The 14,742-nt window shown below is 53.4% G+C and overlaps 3 protein-coding genes, 1 long non-coding RNA gene and 1 other non-coding gene across 5 annotated transcripts; 3 read left to right on the forward strand and 2 right to left on the reverse strand.

Annotated features, from left to right (window-relative positions):
• Window positions 1-65: 65 nt before the first annotated feature.
• Window positions 66-7,898, reverse strand: RPL3L (ribosomal protein L3 like). The gene is made up of 10 exons (XM_068699155.1): window positions 7,767-7,898; window positions 6,708-6,900; window positions 5,928-6,096; window positions 4,912-5,047; window positions 3,795-3,981; window positions 3,232-3,392; window positions 2,885-2,986; window positions 2,143-2,238; window positions 1,675-1,794; window positions 66-181 (listed from the first exon to the last, which is right to left on the reverse strand). The coding sequence occupies exons 1-10, from the start codon at window positions 7,767-7,769 to the stop codon at window positions 125-127; spliced, it is 1,224 nt and encodes a 407-aa protein (XP_068555256.1). The 5' UTR covers window positions 7,770-7,898; the 3' UTR covers window positions 66-124.
• A 563-nt stretch (window positions 7,899-8,461) lies between these two features.
• On the forward strand, window positions 8,462-10,042 carry NDUFB10 (NADH:ubiquinone oxidoreductase subunit B10). The gene is made up of 4 exons (XM_068699269.1): window positions 8,462-8,665; window positions 8,943-9,081; window positions 9,359-9,498; window positions 9,837-10,042. The coding sequence occupies exons 1-4, from the start codon at window positions 8,518-8,520 to the stop codon at window positions 9,932-9,934; spliced, it is 525 nt and encodes a 174-aa protein (XP_068555370.1). The 5' UTR covers window positions 8,462-8,517; the 3' UTR covers window positions 9,935-10,042.
• A 366-nt stretch (window positions 10,043-10,408) lies between these two features.
• On the reverse strand, window positions 10,409-13,498 carry RPS2 (ribosomal protein S2). Its single transcript, XM_068699268.1, has 7 exons — window positions 13,321-13,498; window positions 13,045-13,134; window positions 12,499-12,606; window positions 11,777-11,950; window positions 11,543-11,702; window positions 10,992-11,083; window positions 10,409-10,532 (listed from the first exon to the last, which is right to left on the reverse strand). The coding sequence occupies exons 1-7, from the start codon at window positions 13,474-13,476 to the stop codon at window positions 10,452-10,454; spliced, it is 861 nt and encodes a 286-aa protein (XP_068555369.1). The 5' UTR covers window positions 13,477-13,498; the 3' UTR covers window positions 10,409-10,451.
• A 185-nt stretch (window positions 13,499-13,683) lies between these two features.
• Window positions 13,684-14,683, forward strand: LOC137864783 (uncharacterized). The gene is made up of 2 exons (XR_011101622.1): window positions 13,684-13,928; window positions 14,409-14,683. It is a non-coding gene; the product is annotated as an uncharacterized lncRNA (long non-coding RNA).
• On the forward strand, window positions 14,081-14,204 carry LOC137865171 (small nucleolar RNA ACA64). The gene has a single exon (XR_011101794.1). It is a non-coding gene; the product is annotated as a small nucleolar RNA ACA64 (small nucleolar RNA).
• Window positions 14,684-14,742: the final 59 nt, after the last annotated feature.

Here is a 14,742-nt window from a genome sequence, read left to right on the forward strand (position 1 = left end):
TGCTGTGCACAGGTGGCACTGATCACAGGTGGGACACTCCTCCAGAAGGAAGGCAGGCAACAGGCACGGCTTGAAACCCCTTTATTGAAGGTGCCCCATTAGGAAGCCTTGTGTATCTCAGCCCTTACAACTCCTCTTGCACAGCCGGCTTCCCTTTCACCAAGTGTTTCTTCTGAGGGCCCTACAAGAGAGCAGAAAGGAGAGGTCTTGGTGTTAGTGGCACACAGACGTGGCTTTCAAGGCTGTGTGGGAGCTGGGTGGAGCAGAACTACAGCTCTGGCCCCTTTCTGCTTCATAAGGCTGCTCCTGGTCCCCGTTCCCCATCTGGTATCCCTGCACTGCCATTCACCAGCAAGCCCTGAGGCCGCCCTAGCCCTGCAGGCATCAGGAGCAGAACATCAGGGGCCTTACACAAAGGGTTTATGTATCAGGATCACACATTGCCAGAGAGCTCTGAGCCAGGCCTGCACTCGGGGCGCGCTGGGGGGAGCGTTAATTTTGCTTGTGAACGCTGCCAGGAGCCCCCCCATGGGGGGAGCAGCTCCCGGCTGGTGTTCAAGCTCTGGACGAGGCAAGGTCTCCCGGGACCAGAGGCACAGAGACTTATCAGCCAGCTCCAGGAGCCTGAGGAGTTTCGGCCAGCTAGGAAACGGGGATTTCATGGACCAAATAAGTCCGAGGGAAGAGGCCGCAAGAATTACTTCTGTGACAAAATACTTCCAGCCAAACGTGAAGTTTTAGCACATTATACGTGGGGGAACCTCTCACCCCATGGAGAAAAAGGCAAATGAAACCTCCACAAGCAGGTAAAGCCGTGGCCCGTCCCTAAGGCCCCTGCCATGGTTACTCAGGGCTTAGCGCAGACGAGCAGGACACGCACGTCGCTCTCGCTGCAGAACAAGCTCCTGACGCTGAGCTGAAGGAAAACGGCTTAACCTCTAAAAGAGCTCTGCAAAGACACTGCATAACCAATCCCCCTTCCGGGGGCTAAGGAGGCTTAGCGAGTTTCACAGGGATTTCTGGCTGGCAGGCAGGGAACGCAGGCAGTTGTGTTCCTTGCTGCTAGCTGAAGGCCCAGCTCACCCAGCACTTCCTCCATTTCACATTCAGACCTAGGCGCCAGCCTGGTGTAGGCTGCAGAACTATTCAAGAAGCTCCATTTGTTTTGGATTTATTTAGATGATTTTTTTTTTTTTCTGCCCTGGATCTGAGAGAAAATATACTGCTTGGCCTTTTTGGAAGCTTCCTGACAGAAAAATCACAAGTCTGTGGCTGAATTTGACCCAACCTTTTCCTCTTAAGAACATTAAAGTTATAAATCATTCCAAACAAATCAAAGAAGTGCACAATTACGGGTGAAAGGGACCATATGTCCAACACGGTGCCTGCCAAGTTAACTGCTTGTTTAAAACATCCCGTGGTGAATGGAAGCTGGTTGGCCATATGGTGGTATATTATTTGCTAGCTGCCTTGTCTTGGATCACTCACACGACCATCGTGTTCTTCCTTAGCATAGGATCTGCTGTGTGAGTTGAATTCATGCCTGTCTTTTATGTGAGATGGTCCTGATCACTGCCTTGGCCGTTGTTATACCTAGAAGCAGATGCTTGGCCGGACTCAGTCGGTTGCTTTAGCCCCAGCTGCAAGTGTGGCCCGGTGCAAAGCGTAACTCACCATGAAAGCCCGCTTCTCCTGAGCCGTCTGGAAGCAGCCGTGGCCAAACTTGGACGTGGTATCGATGAATTTGAGTTCAATGGCTTCCTGAGCCCGCCGGCTGGTATGCACCAGAAGGGACTGGAAGGGAGAAGTCACAGAGCATCATGCTTACCTTTACAGAAAATCTGGATATCTGCTCTGATGGAAGCAGGGCTGAAATATCCTAGGTGCATTCATTAGATAACTATCTCCATGAAAATCTGCTTTCTCGGAGGAACACCATGGCGCTCAGGTGTCAGGCGATGCCTTGGCTTGTAGGGCAGCTCTGAAATGAGCCTGCTCTTTTATTTCCTCACGGTCTGCTCCCCAGCATCAGGACCCGGCCGATCTCCCTGCCAGCCCCTGGGGCAGAGGCATTCTCCCCATGCTGAATCTGTTAGTGGACAGCTATGGCCAGCCCCTGCCCAGCACCGGTTGCACTCTCACCTTCCGGAGGGTGAGCACACGCTTCTTGGTGCCCACGACGCAGCCCTTCAGCATGAGGAAGTCGTTGTTGACCTCCCCGTAGTGGGGAAAGCCGCCCTGTAGGGAGATGCAGAGAGGGTTGGCAGGCAGCAGAGCTGGGTGGGAGCAGGCGTGACAAACTGGTGACATTTTCTAGGGAAGCAGAGGGTAGTGACCGACAGTCCTTTCAGCTAACGACGCTCTGCACCCTTCAGGACACCTGCCCTGCAACACCAGAGCCACGCTGACTCTGTGATCCCAGCCAAGCAGCACCCAGTGAGAGCTGGGGAAGCAGGAACCCTGCTGGAGGATGTGGGTAAAGACAGAGCAGAGCTGGACAGACTCCTCAGTTAGCAGTTTATACATGTAAAAGGGATTTTTTTTAAGGGGATTTTTTTTTTAAACCACATAACAAACATTTCTCTGTTGAGTATGTTTTTTAAATGTCATTTGTACTTTTTTTTTTTTTTTTGAAACAATGGTCTTGGTTCCTGCCCAGGGTATCAACTGGAAGTGAAATGGTGGGCCTAAAAAATGCTCATAGAGCTGGCTTTCCATGTCCCGAACACGAGAAAGGGAATTACTGCATTTCCTTTGGTGAAATTCAAATAATTTCCTATGGATCTGTGTCCAGTCAAAGAATTACTTCCCTGGCCCAGATTGCTGCAGCCAGGGCCACTTTCTGTGGGGTACATCAGGCCACCACAGCTCTGTCACCCCTTACCAGAGGTGTAATGGTCTTTTCTGTGACATCGTAGTTCGTTGAGGCGTTGTTCTTCACCACTTTGCCATCTTCCACGTGGATCCCATGGCCAATGCGGTAAATCTAAAAGAAAGGAAACGGAGGCGGTGACTTTCCTGGCCCCACACTGATGTACAGGGCAGGAACAACACGCCTGTCACTGAGACGTGCCCCCTGTGATGTGCCTCTTGAGCAGGAAACAAGCACCTGCAGGGACGTGCGGAATGACAGCCCTACAGATCTCTATGGAAACATCAGAGGAGCTGGAGGGAACTGAGGCCAAGGATGGAGACAGCAGGGGAGGAAGGCGCAGTGGTGCTGGGCCTTACCTTCTTGTTGAGCTCCGTGCGGTGGTGGTAGCCCTTCTGGCCAGCACGAGCAATGGAGTAGCCAACCCGGGCTGGGTGCCAGGCTCCGATGCAGGCAACTTTACGCAAGCCCTTGTGAGTCTTCCTGGGGAGCTTCTTGGAGTGCCATCGGCTCGTCACCCCTGCAATTGAGATTCAGGGCTGGTGTCTGAGCACTGGGGGGAGATGCGAGGGGAGGAGGGAGCCTCTTCACCCTTCTGAGGTTCTCAGAAGACACCGCGTTGGAAGGAGACCAAGAGCTGTCCCCACAGCGAGGGCCCAGGGCATTAGGACTGGTCTCACTTCCCATGAATCTGATCACTGTGATATGTTCCTGTGGAGCACATCCCCACACACACAGACACACATCTCCACACACGTGGGGCTGGTGAGAAGTGTGAGGCCTTTACATCCCTGTGACACCCCTGAGCTTCCTGGGAGGACTGGGCACAGCTGGCAACATGACCAATAGGACATAAAGGACACTGAGTTCTGCTCAAATGGAAGTGCACCATCGTGGCAGCAAGGGTCCCCCTACTCCGTACCTTTCATCCCATGCCCCTTGGTCACGCCAATGACATCAATCATCTCATTCTGGCTGAAGACGCTGTGCACGGAGACCTGCTTCTCCAGCCTCTCCCGGACCCAGTCGACCTTGTCAGCCACTGTCCCCCCGTTCAGCTGGATCTCCATCACATGGGCCTTCTTCTGCCGCAGGGGGAGCAGCTTCATCTGCGTTAAAACAGTGCGTTAGGGCAAAACGTTGCCCCTCACCCTGTGAGCACGCAGACAGGGCTGCAACACCCACCACCTGTGAGAGGTGCAGGGGTGAGCAGGGGCCAGCTCCCCACCACACTGCCCACCTCTTTTATGACAGTCAGGGATCTGGGTCTGCATGCACAGATATCTGGGATCTTTTGGAGCCCGTCCCTTGCTCTTAGGCCAAATTGCTCCCATTCTTACCAGCTAGGCCATGGTAAATGCCCCACAGGTGCCCATCACCAGAACACACCTGGGGCTGAGCATCATGCTAGGATGCAGCTCTGCACTACAAGCCACAGCATCAGACTCTATCCTTTGGTCATGCTCCCTCGCTGCTTCCAGACAGAGCGATTACTTCTAGTTTCAGCCACAAGGTGCCCTCGCTCCCTCCCAGTCCCAGCTCCCTGCACAAAGCCTCCACCAAATTCCCACAGTGGGACTTTCTCTGAAGGCTGCACCAGCCACAGGAGGTATGAGGCTCTGCCTCAGGCTCTGATGCAGTTGTTAACTCCAGGGATCAGTACGAAAATGGGCCCTGTGTATCCAGCAATCTGCATCTGGCAAAACTGCGTCTGCCAGTGGGTTATTTTTTTCCCCAGCACTTGACACCAGTTGCTAATTTGAGGTGATCATGGGGCCTGAGGTCCAGTGCTGACACAGGGCTCGCCCTGCGCTGATCCCCGTGCAGGGCACTGTGCTGAGCCTGGCTCACACGGACGGGGCTGGAGTCAGGAGGTAGCTGGAAAGGTCAGCCAGCACCTCCCACCGTCTGCATGCTCCGTCCCACACCCCTCGACCAGCCTGTGCCTGCTCATTCTCCTGTAACCCCACCAGGACACCCCCGTGCTCTGAGGACGACCCCGAGGCCCCCTCGCCCACTGCCCTGGGTAAGGCTCTGACCTGCGTGTGCACAATGACACGAATGACCTTGCAATACTTTTTCATAGCTGCAAAATCCTTCTCCAGCTGCTTTTTGCCATCCTCATCCTGCCATTTTTTGCAGTACTTGGTGAAAGCCTTCTTCTTGCTCTTGTGCCTACGACAGAAGCGTTTAATAGCTATCAAGAGCTGAACAGTGAGGCGTTTCTTCTCCGTGCCCTGCAGGCAGAACAGCACAGGGCCAGATCACCTCGCCAGGCACTTTCCTGGAGGCACCAGGTACCTGCGGGTACCTGCACCATTCCTGGCTGCCCACCCCATGAGAGGGGGCTCCGAGGTGGGAAGAGGAAAGCGAGTAACGAGCTGCAGAAAGGGCTGGTAATTCAGACCTTTCTGCATGAAGAATCCAGTTGTCTCCCACTGACTGGCTCAGTGCCATCAAAATACAAGCGCAAAATCAGAGCTTAGTGGAGAAAGGAGAACAGCCTCCACCAGGGATCGGAGGCATGTGGTGGGTGGATCTGACGGCCAACAGGCGCTTTTGCAGGAGATGTGATTCCTATGGTTATGAAAGTCGGGTTTCCATTTTCCTCTCTGCCAGGGTGGGATTTGCGGTGTTGCTGTTTACAAGGGACAGGGGTCACGTTGTGCATCGATATTCCCCCTGAAAAATCTCTTTTTGCTCCCTTCGCTTGGTACCTAAGCTCAAACATTCCAGTTTAACAGGGAGTAGATGGGCCCAACCTACACAACGAGAAACCTGCAGCGCACACTGTCTATGATATCACGGAGAGCGCTAACATGGTTCAACCACTAAAATAAATTTACATATGCATATGCTGATTCCTAGCATCAAGCTGTTTGCAGCATCTCTGTGCATGACTGAAGAGTTGTTTCTCGCCACCCCAGAGCCAGCTGCTGGTAGCTGAGCGGTTTGCAGTGGCTAGGCACCATGCAGAGCCTGGGGGAAAGGCCCGCGAGGGACTCCCCACGTGCAGGGGACCCCAGGGACCCTCCGCAGCCAGGGAGGCACCTACCAGTTCTTGTAGAAACGCCGCCTGCACTCATCACTGATGTGCTCAGCAAAAACGGTCTTGAAATTCCTCAAGCCCTTTGGTGTTTCTACATATCCCACGACTCCCACCACCACCATCGGGGGGGTCTCGATGATGGTCACAGCCTCCACCTCCTCCCTCTTGGAGACCTCTGCAGGACAGCAAAGGGAAATGGAATCAGATCATCCCCTGGGAGCCATCCGTGGCCCATCCCTGTGGCCCACTCAGCAAGAAATATGCTGAGAACAGGATCACATCCTAGTCTCACGGCCAGCCTCAGCCCTTCCAGCCCCTTCCAGCCCCTTCCAGCCTCCCAGCACCACAAGCCCCCCAGGAGGGCCACACAGCTTCAACCACCAGGTACCCCCTAGGTTAGATCCTATGGCCCAGCACACTTTGACATCTTCTCCAGCTTGGAGGGAGCAGAACACTGGATGCCCTGGTGTTTGGCTGCAATCCCAGGGGCATCCCACGAATTAACATTATAAAACTCCCCATCAATGTGCTCCAGGATTTGTCAGGTAATTACCCCACAGGGCCCTTCTGCCAGCAGGGTCCAACAAACCGCCAGCCACCATACTAGCGTGGGGACTTCCCCAGAACCCCCTTTATGGCCTTTGGCCATTTAAGATCCCAACAGCATTACAGGAGATAGGCTACAAGCTCTGTGCTCCACCACCTATTTCCACGAGCAGCCTTTCCCCCAACAAGCCCATGCCCTCTCCTCCTGGATGTGACCCTGCTCCTTCAGCCAAGCCTTACTGAGCCCGGGCCTGTGCACCTCCCGCAGGGTGTGCGTCATGCCAGCTTTGTAGCCCAGGAAAGCTGTCAGGTGGACCGGTTTGCTGGGATCATCCTTAGGCCACGTCTTCACCCTCCCTCGGTGGCGGCGGCTTCTCTTGTGGGGGAGGAAGCCCAGGTGGCCATGCCTGGGAGCAGAGAACTTGCGGTGGGACTGTGGAGAGGAAGAATGAAAATGATCAGCCTCACTCTGTCCCAAAAGACACCGAAGGGACCAAGCCCAGAGAACAGTGGAAAATCTCCCCTTTAACATAAGTGAGCACTGGAAGGATTCTGGGCTTTTCCTTCTTTCTGACTTGAGAAAAAGACCTCATAATAGCATGGGCTTCTCTTTAAGTTTCCACCACGTGCATCAAAGAAATCAGTAAGTTTCCGTACAAATGAAGCAAACTAACTGAAAACTTAATCTCCCCCTTTTCTGCTTGAAGACTTTCAAGAAGTAGATTCTTTAATAGGTCTTCTCAACTGTGACGTTAATTATAACTATTAATTTGATATTCAGAAGCACCAAAAGGACCTGCTCAGAATTCACAGGGGCATGTTCAATGCTTTGTGTCATCAAGGCAAGTGGCACCAAGCAGGCACAGGTAACAACCAGAAGAAACCAGAAAGGATGCCCAAAGGAATCAGCAATAACATGCGCAGGTTAAATATGCACCTTGAAAAAAGAGTTAGAAGAGATAAATACATAAACCCCAGTCACAAGGTCATGTTGAGCCAGGCAGAGAAAAGCAGCAGCACTTCAGAGATACGTGGACAAATTCTTACAGCATCAAGGCAGGAAGCTAGGGGGTCAGTCCAAGCACTGAGGAGTTAGATGTAAGCCCGCTGCAGCTCCCTTCTTGCTGAGCCCAGCTCCAGCACCTGGCTGCACTTTCCACCACACTTATTTTCCAGCCCAAGTGGAGTTCTGCTGGGTCCAGCCCCACCTCAGCTGTGCTAACTTAACCCAATAACCCAGCCCTGTTCCTTGTCCCTCTCCATGCAATCCCAAAGGTAGCAGCGCCGAGCTTTACAAACCATGGGACGTCTTCAGCCCAAGTCAGCAGCAGGAAGAGGCTATCGCGAAGTGCCTCCCCTGCCTAATACTTGGGATGTTTATCAGTCTGAAGACACAAATTTAGCCACTAGCTTCATTCGGCGCTATATTCATTTCATACTCGGCAAAGCTGGCAGGTTTGACTCTAACAGTTGGGATGTGGTAAAGGTCAGTTGCTGGTGTCTCAGTTTACCGCTCGCCCTCCTGAACAGCCCGAGCGTGAACGGAACCGATCACAATGGCTCCCAACCACGGCACAACCAGGGCAAAGCTGGGAGTCTGCGATTTGGGAGTCAGATTTGGTGCGTTGAGCAGGCTGCTCTTGGACAGGGACAGATTAAATGATAATAATGGTGATAAATGCGTCAGTGTAGGCAGTAAAGACTCGGTGGTTCTGACTGGAGAAGAGGTGAAGCCAACACCGTGCGTGGGCACACTCAGGGGTGAAACAACCAGTGCCACAGCACCGAGGATGCTCAGAGCATCCGGCACTGCTGACAGCGTGAACCCAGCCCCTCCATGCTGAGGGCTGTGAGCTAAAACACAGAGGGGGGGGAACAGGGCCAGCTCCCAGCCCAGTCAAGCCCCCCCCAAGGCGCCGCCATGCCCCCATCCCTCCCACCCCCGAGACTACAACTCCCAGCAGGCACCGGGGCTCGCGCGGAGCATGCGCAGAGCGGCGCCGCCCGCCGTAGAGGACGCCGCCATCTTGGCCGCGTCCCCGCCGGCACCATGGCGGAGGGCCGGGACCGCGATGTGTACACGGCGCCGCCGCCCCGCACGCCCGTGGCCGACAGGACCACGTCGGTGCCCAACCCCGTCACCTTCCTGCAGGCCGTCTTCAGTTATGTCATCGACACGCCCGTTACCTTCGTGCGGGGTACGGCAGGGCCGGGCCGGGCCGGGCCGGGAGCGGGGATGGGGCTGAGGGGGACGGGGACAAGGACAAGGGGATGAGGGGATGGAGGGGGTGGGGGGGGAAGGGGGGAGCTGCCACACACGGGGGGGGCACGAACAAGGGCACGGCACTGGCGTTGGGGTGGCTGCACGGGGATGGTGGCACTGGGAGGGACACACGGAGGGATGGACACACGGACAGGGGACACACGGACACGGGGACGCGCAGGGCCGGGGGTGTCTGACCGCTGCCGTTGCAGAGTGGATCGAGAGCCGCCAGGCCAAGAACAAGTTCTACTACTACCACCAGAAGTTTCCCCGCGTGCCCGACCTGAGCGAGTGCGTGGAGGGCGACCACCTCTGCTTCTTCGAGGCTGAAGCGCAGTGGAGGAGGGACAGGTAGGGCACCGGGCTGCCTCCCTCGGTCAGGGTGGCAGGAAATCGCAGTATTTTAGTGGGTTTTGGGGGCATTCAATGTTTTCCTTATGCACCTGAATCGCAGCCACCTTCTTACAGAATGCTGGTGTTCATAGGTGTGCTGCCCCCTGCACAGCTGGGCAGGGTGGCATCAGCTGTCCCCCTGCAGGGTTCTGTGAAAACCCAGAGCTGAACTGCCACCACCTAGCATCTTCACACCTTTGTTCATATCTTTGTTTTATACTCATCTCCTGCACAGGATGGTGGACCAGCAGATTGTGGAGATCTGCCGGGAAAGGCTCGGTGCATGCAAGCAGAGGGAAGGACCGAACCAGTTTCAGAACTGTGCCAAAGAGATGGAGCAGCTCGCACAGGTCACCAAGGCCTACCAGACCAGATGTGAGTACGGCAGCAGCACGTGCAATCTGCTGTGGGGCTGTGACACCTCGGGAAAAGGTTCAGAACCAAGATTCCTGCTTGGAATTTTACCTTTGTGATAAAAATTCCCTCTTGGTAAATGCTACAAAGCTGGGCTTGGTGCTCAGCTGTGCTGGGCAGTGACATTAAATAAGCACAGCAGTTTGTCACTGCTGCTGCTGCCAAAGCCATCAGGGCTGTGTGCATCTGCACTGCAGCTTTCACTGCCCTGATGCTCAAGTGCCAGATGTTCCCATGGAGCTTAGTTCCTTACAGGTGAGACACTCTCACGACCTTCACATGATCACTTCTCTTCCTAGATGGTGATCTGGGTGTCCATGGAAATTCCAGGACATGCCTGATGAAGCAGAAGCACCGGATGATCGAGGAGAGGAAGGCACAAGCAAACGCATCTTAGATCCGGGTACGGAATGGTTAGCACCTCCTCCTTGGTGCTCACTGAATACTGTTGTGTCTTTGAACTGTGATGCTATTGCCCTCTACAATAAACGTACAACACAGAGAAGCTGTTTCCAGGTCTGCGTTCATCTCTGAATTCACTGGTTGCTGCCACACTCAGTATTTCCCAGCATTTCCCTGCCAGCCCCTTCCCCTGCTGCCATGAAGCAACAGTTCTGCTCTACCCAGCCCTGGAAGGGACCTCCCTCAGAGTGAGTTGTGCTGCAGGACAGTATAAAGGCCTGTTAGATTCCTTCAGAGCTGTTCTAGACCCAATATAGGATTAATGCATGATTAACAAGGATTAGTGTAATGTAACATTCAATTTCATTCAACAGATGTTTAGATCCCAGTCCCCAGACTAAAATCTGTGCTGGGGATTTGAGTAGACTTAATCCGCATGCCCAACACAACAAGCATCCCATCACACCAGTTTCTTGTCCACTGATCATTTTATTGTCTTGTACAAAAACCACTTAAGTAGTTGCCACAGCAGCTGCCTGGGTTCTCTGCACCGAGACTCTGGTGTGGGTCTTGGCCAGATGATCAGTGAACTCCTGCAAAAAAAAAGGTTAATTTTTATAAATCACTCTCACAGCATCAATACTGCATCCCTTTCCATGTGTATGTGTTGGGCAGGAGGGGATGTTCAGATACAGCTTGTTTTTCAAGTGCTGAGTAAACCTCAAAGTGAGATCCTGCTGCCTGGGGATTTCAGGTGGGTGAACAAGTCAGGGAAGAGGGACTGAGCAGCACTACAGGGCTGGTAACTGCAGTTAGCAGCAGGAAGACCCCAGGTACAGCTGCACGAGGCTGGTTCACAGAAATGCTGAGGCTGGAAAGGAGCTGGAGAGGCTCTGGGAATTACCTCGGAATTATTTGCTCCAACCCCCCAACAAGCAGGGTCAAGAGCAGGCTGCCCAGGACCACATCCCGTCAAGTTCTGTCATCTCCAATGGACTCTAACCTGGGCCACACATCCCAGGGCCCAGCCCTCAAAGGTTCTGTGCTCTTACCTGGTAAGGAGACTTGGTGAACACAGTCTCTTTCCAGAGGTCAGGAGTCAGGTAACTGTAGGTCTTGGAGATGGCATCGAAGGTGGCTTTGGCTATTGACACAAGGCAAACATTGCACATCAGGGTTACAGCCAACAGCTCTCCCGCACCCACCCACGCAGCTTCAGGAGTGTGGAATTTCAGAAGGAACAGGGAGACCATAACAGGGTCCCTCTGTTATACGTTCCAAATTCAGGTTTCTTTCTCTCTCCATTTACGACAATTACACTACTTCAGACAAGTGCAACCGCGCAGATTGGGAGATTTTTTTTTTTCTATCAATGCACATAGGATTTTATAATTAACTTCGTAGAACTCCACCATCAGCTACAGGAGTAAACGCATAGCCTGCATTGCAGGAAGTACCAGCACAAGGCTGCATTCCTCCTTGAATGCTAGAAGCTTTTGATTTAACACATTTAAAAAATGCTGTAGAAATTATTTTCCTGTCAGCAACAGAAAATTGTCCATACAGACACATCTAACCCGTGAAGCAGCAGCCTGGCACTTACCAAAGTTGCCCAGTGTGGCAGTACAGCCCCTGGCAGAAGTATAACAGTCATCAATACCAGCCATCATCAGCAGCTTCTTGGGGACAGGGGCAGACACAATTCCCGTGCCACGGGGGGCTGGGATCAGCCGCACCAGGACAGATCCACACCGACCAGTAACCTGCAGAAACACACCCAGTCACAACCCCCAACACACAGCACCAAGCACTGAGACAACACACCAGCAGTTCTTACCTTGCAAGGCACAGTGTGGGGCTTGCCGATCTTGTTCCCCCAGTAGCCTCGTCGTACTGGTACGATGGATAATTTAGCCAAAATGATGGCCCCACGAATTGCAGTGGCAACTTCTTTGGAGCATTTCACGCCCAGACCAACGTGGCCGTTGTAGTCTCCAATAGCAACAAAAGCCTAAAGTTGAAGAAAGGTTTTCAGTGGTGGATGTACAGGAACATTCAGACCACAATCCATCAGGGTCTGACCAAAGCTAACCCCAGGTGCTCAGCAGTTAAGTCACAGCTCATCCAAATACACGTTTTAAAAACAGCTCCTAAAACTTAAAGCTCATATGGTTTAAGCCTACTTTTGGCCTTAAAACTTATCCTCTAGATCAGAAACAAAAAATGGGGATTGAGACTTCTGCTACAGCCACAGTCATCAAAATCCCAGCAGTTTTGAAGGAGCATTCCCTGTCCACAGGAGAAGCTTCACTTACCACAAACCCCAACATCACAGCAGCTGTGCAACTGGATTTTGTGCTAGGGCTATTGCAGCGTAACATTTGAAGACATTAATATAGTTTTAAAATTACTAATCATAACCTTAAAAATAGCAGCTGCATAACATTACATACTACAGAACATTAAAGCATCTAGACTCATCTATTAATAGAACACCCAAAAAGCAACAACCAAAACTAAGGTTTTGATAAACAAAAAAAATACAACAGAAAAGTTTACCTTAAACCTTGTACGCTGACCAGCACGAGTCTGTTTCTGGACAGGCATGATCTTCAAAACCTCATCTTTCAGAGAAGACCCCAGGAAGAAATCAATGATCTCTGACTCCTGCAAGATTAAGTCATTTAATCCATAGCATAAAGCCACACGTTTCAACTAGCCCTACACGCAACCAGCATGGCTCCCACAAACCAGGGTCGACTATATAAACACAAAAGTTTAGCTAATAAATACTTAAGTATGTTAAGTTATGCAGTTATTAGCTTATTCTACCTTGCCAGGCAGTTCTGTCATATAGCTGCAATTTTATTTTTCCATCACTAAGCAGAATTCTTATAATCATTTGACCAGAGTACTACCATCTCAACACAAGGAGAAAGGCAACACAAATCGAATTACTCCTCACAATAAACATTGTCCACAACTTTTATTGATCTGGAATTTAAATGAGAACACACCATCAGCTTTATAAACCAACACAGCACGTGAACTGAACTACAGAGCTCAAATTAGGATTCTACTGCTTACTAACATCCACAGCCTTACCTTGATGGGAAGAGAGAAGAGATAGATCTCCTCAAGAGATTTGATCTTCATATCCTTGACCAGGCGACCAAGTTTGGTGACAGGAATCCACTACAGAAGCAAACAGCAACAATGGCTCACCAACCGCCCCAGGAGCCAGCACCCCATGTCCCATCCCTCAGGAGCACACCAGGGGTCCCTCCCCACCGGCTCGGGGCCTGCCCGCAGACCCCAGCCCTGCCGCTGCCCCCCCCCCTCACCCCAAGCCAGCCCTCGCCGCCCCCTTCCCCTCCTTACTTCCTTATCCTCCGCCTTGCCTCCGCGGGCTCCACGGCCTCTGCCTCGGCCTCTCCCTCGGCCACGCCCGCGGCCCCGCAGCCCGGTCCCGAAGCCTCCGCGGAACCCCCCTCGGGCGGCTCCCGGCCCTCCCGCAGCACCGGCGTCGTCCGCCATTTGCTACAACACAGAGAGAGGCGCCTCAGTCCCGGCTCCACCGCCGCCCCGCTAGAAATAGCAGCGCGGCGGAACGACGGGGTCCGTCCGGCATCCGAGCAGCCAGGCACGGCTGCCCCCGAGGCGACGGCGGCCCCGATGGCGGCGGATGGAGCGGAGGCCGCCCCGCCGCCATCCCGCCCCGCCGCCATGCTGGGAGCCTTACGTGAGCTCAGAGTAGAAGGCCGCAACGCTGCGCCGCCCGCTATTTATACCCAGCCAGGTCTCGCGAGAGTTCCGCCAGCCCCGCCCCGCCAGCCCCGCGCGCTGAATACGGGACGCGCCGCCGGGGGGCGGGGCCGCTGCGCGGACACTTATACAGGGCGCGGGGCGGGCGGGCGGGGGTGCGCATGCGCAGGCGCGGAGTATAAAAGGCGCGCACGTTGAGGGGGACGCTCAGTGTGAGGGGAGAGGTGAGGTGGGGCGGGTGCTCGCCTGTGCGGAGCGGATGGTGGCGTTTTGGCTTTTTGTGGGTTTTAAGTGTGGGCTGAGGTTGCTGGGTGGACGTGGTGGGGTTCTTGGTGAGGGGCTGGGAGGGTGCGCCTGGGTCTGGGGGTCGCCTGGCACGGTCTGAAAGTCACCTCCGGTCTCTCGTGGCCCTGGTGAGATAACTGTGCCGACAGCACGAGGAGCATTAAGCTTATTGCCCACGGCCATGCGTGGGGAGTAAAACCCATGTTCCTACAGGCAGCTTTACTACAGCTGCTGGGGGCTGGCTGTGCCTGCAGGGGTGGTGACAGCCCTCGGCACGCTGTGTTTCTAGGGGGGACTGAGCTGTACCTGCTGCACGGTGCCCTCGGCTCCCTTGTGAGGGAGAGCTGCCAGCAGTAGCACAGTGTCCTTATCTCTAACTTCTGTAGGACTTGTAAATCTTATGGATGTTTCTCTTCTAGATGAGCCTTAGAAGACATAATGGTGTTGTGGAGAGTTCAATGCATGCTTCCACCTGGAATGCTTCGAAGTTACTGAGGAGTCCTCAAGGGAAAGCATCATGCATTGGTAGAGGCGCTTCAAGAGGCCGTGATGAGGGAGCTAAGCAGCATTCCGGTCCAGGCGCCTCTGGAGGCGTACAAAAACTAGAAAACTCGTTGGCAGCAATGTGTAGATGTGGAAGGGTGCTACTTTGAAAAATCCTTATCGTTTGTTCTGTCCTCATGGGTAAATTTTTTTTAAAAAAGTCCTACTTTCAGAACAGACCATGTATACACCATATATATATATATGTAC

The sequence above is a fragment of the Anas acuta genome, chromosome 15 (assembly GCF_963932015.1).
Source record: "Anas acuta chromosome 15, bAnaAcu1.1, whole genome shotgun sequence".
Classification (NCBI taxonomy): Eukaryota; Metazoa; Chordata; class Aves; order Anseriformes; family Anatidae; genus Anas; species Anas acuta.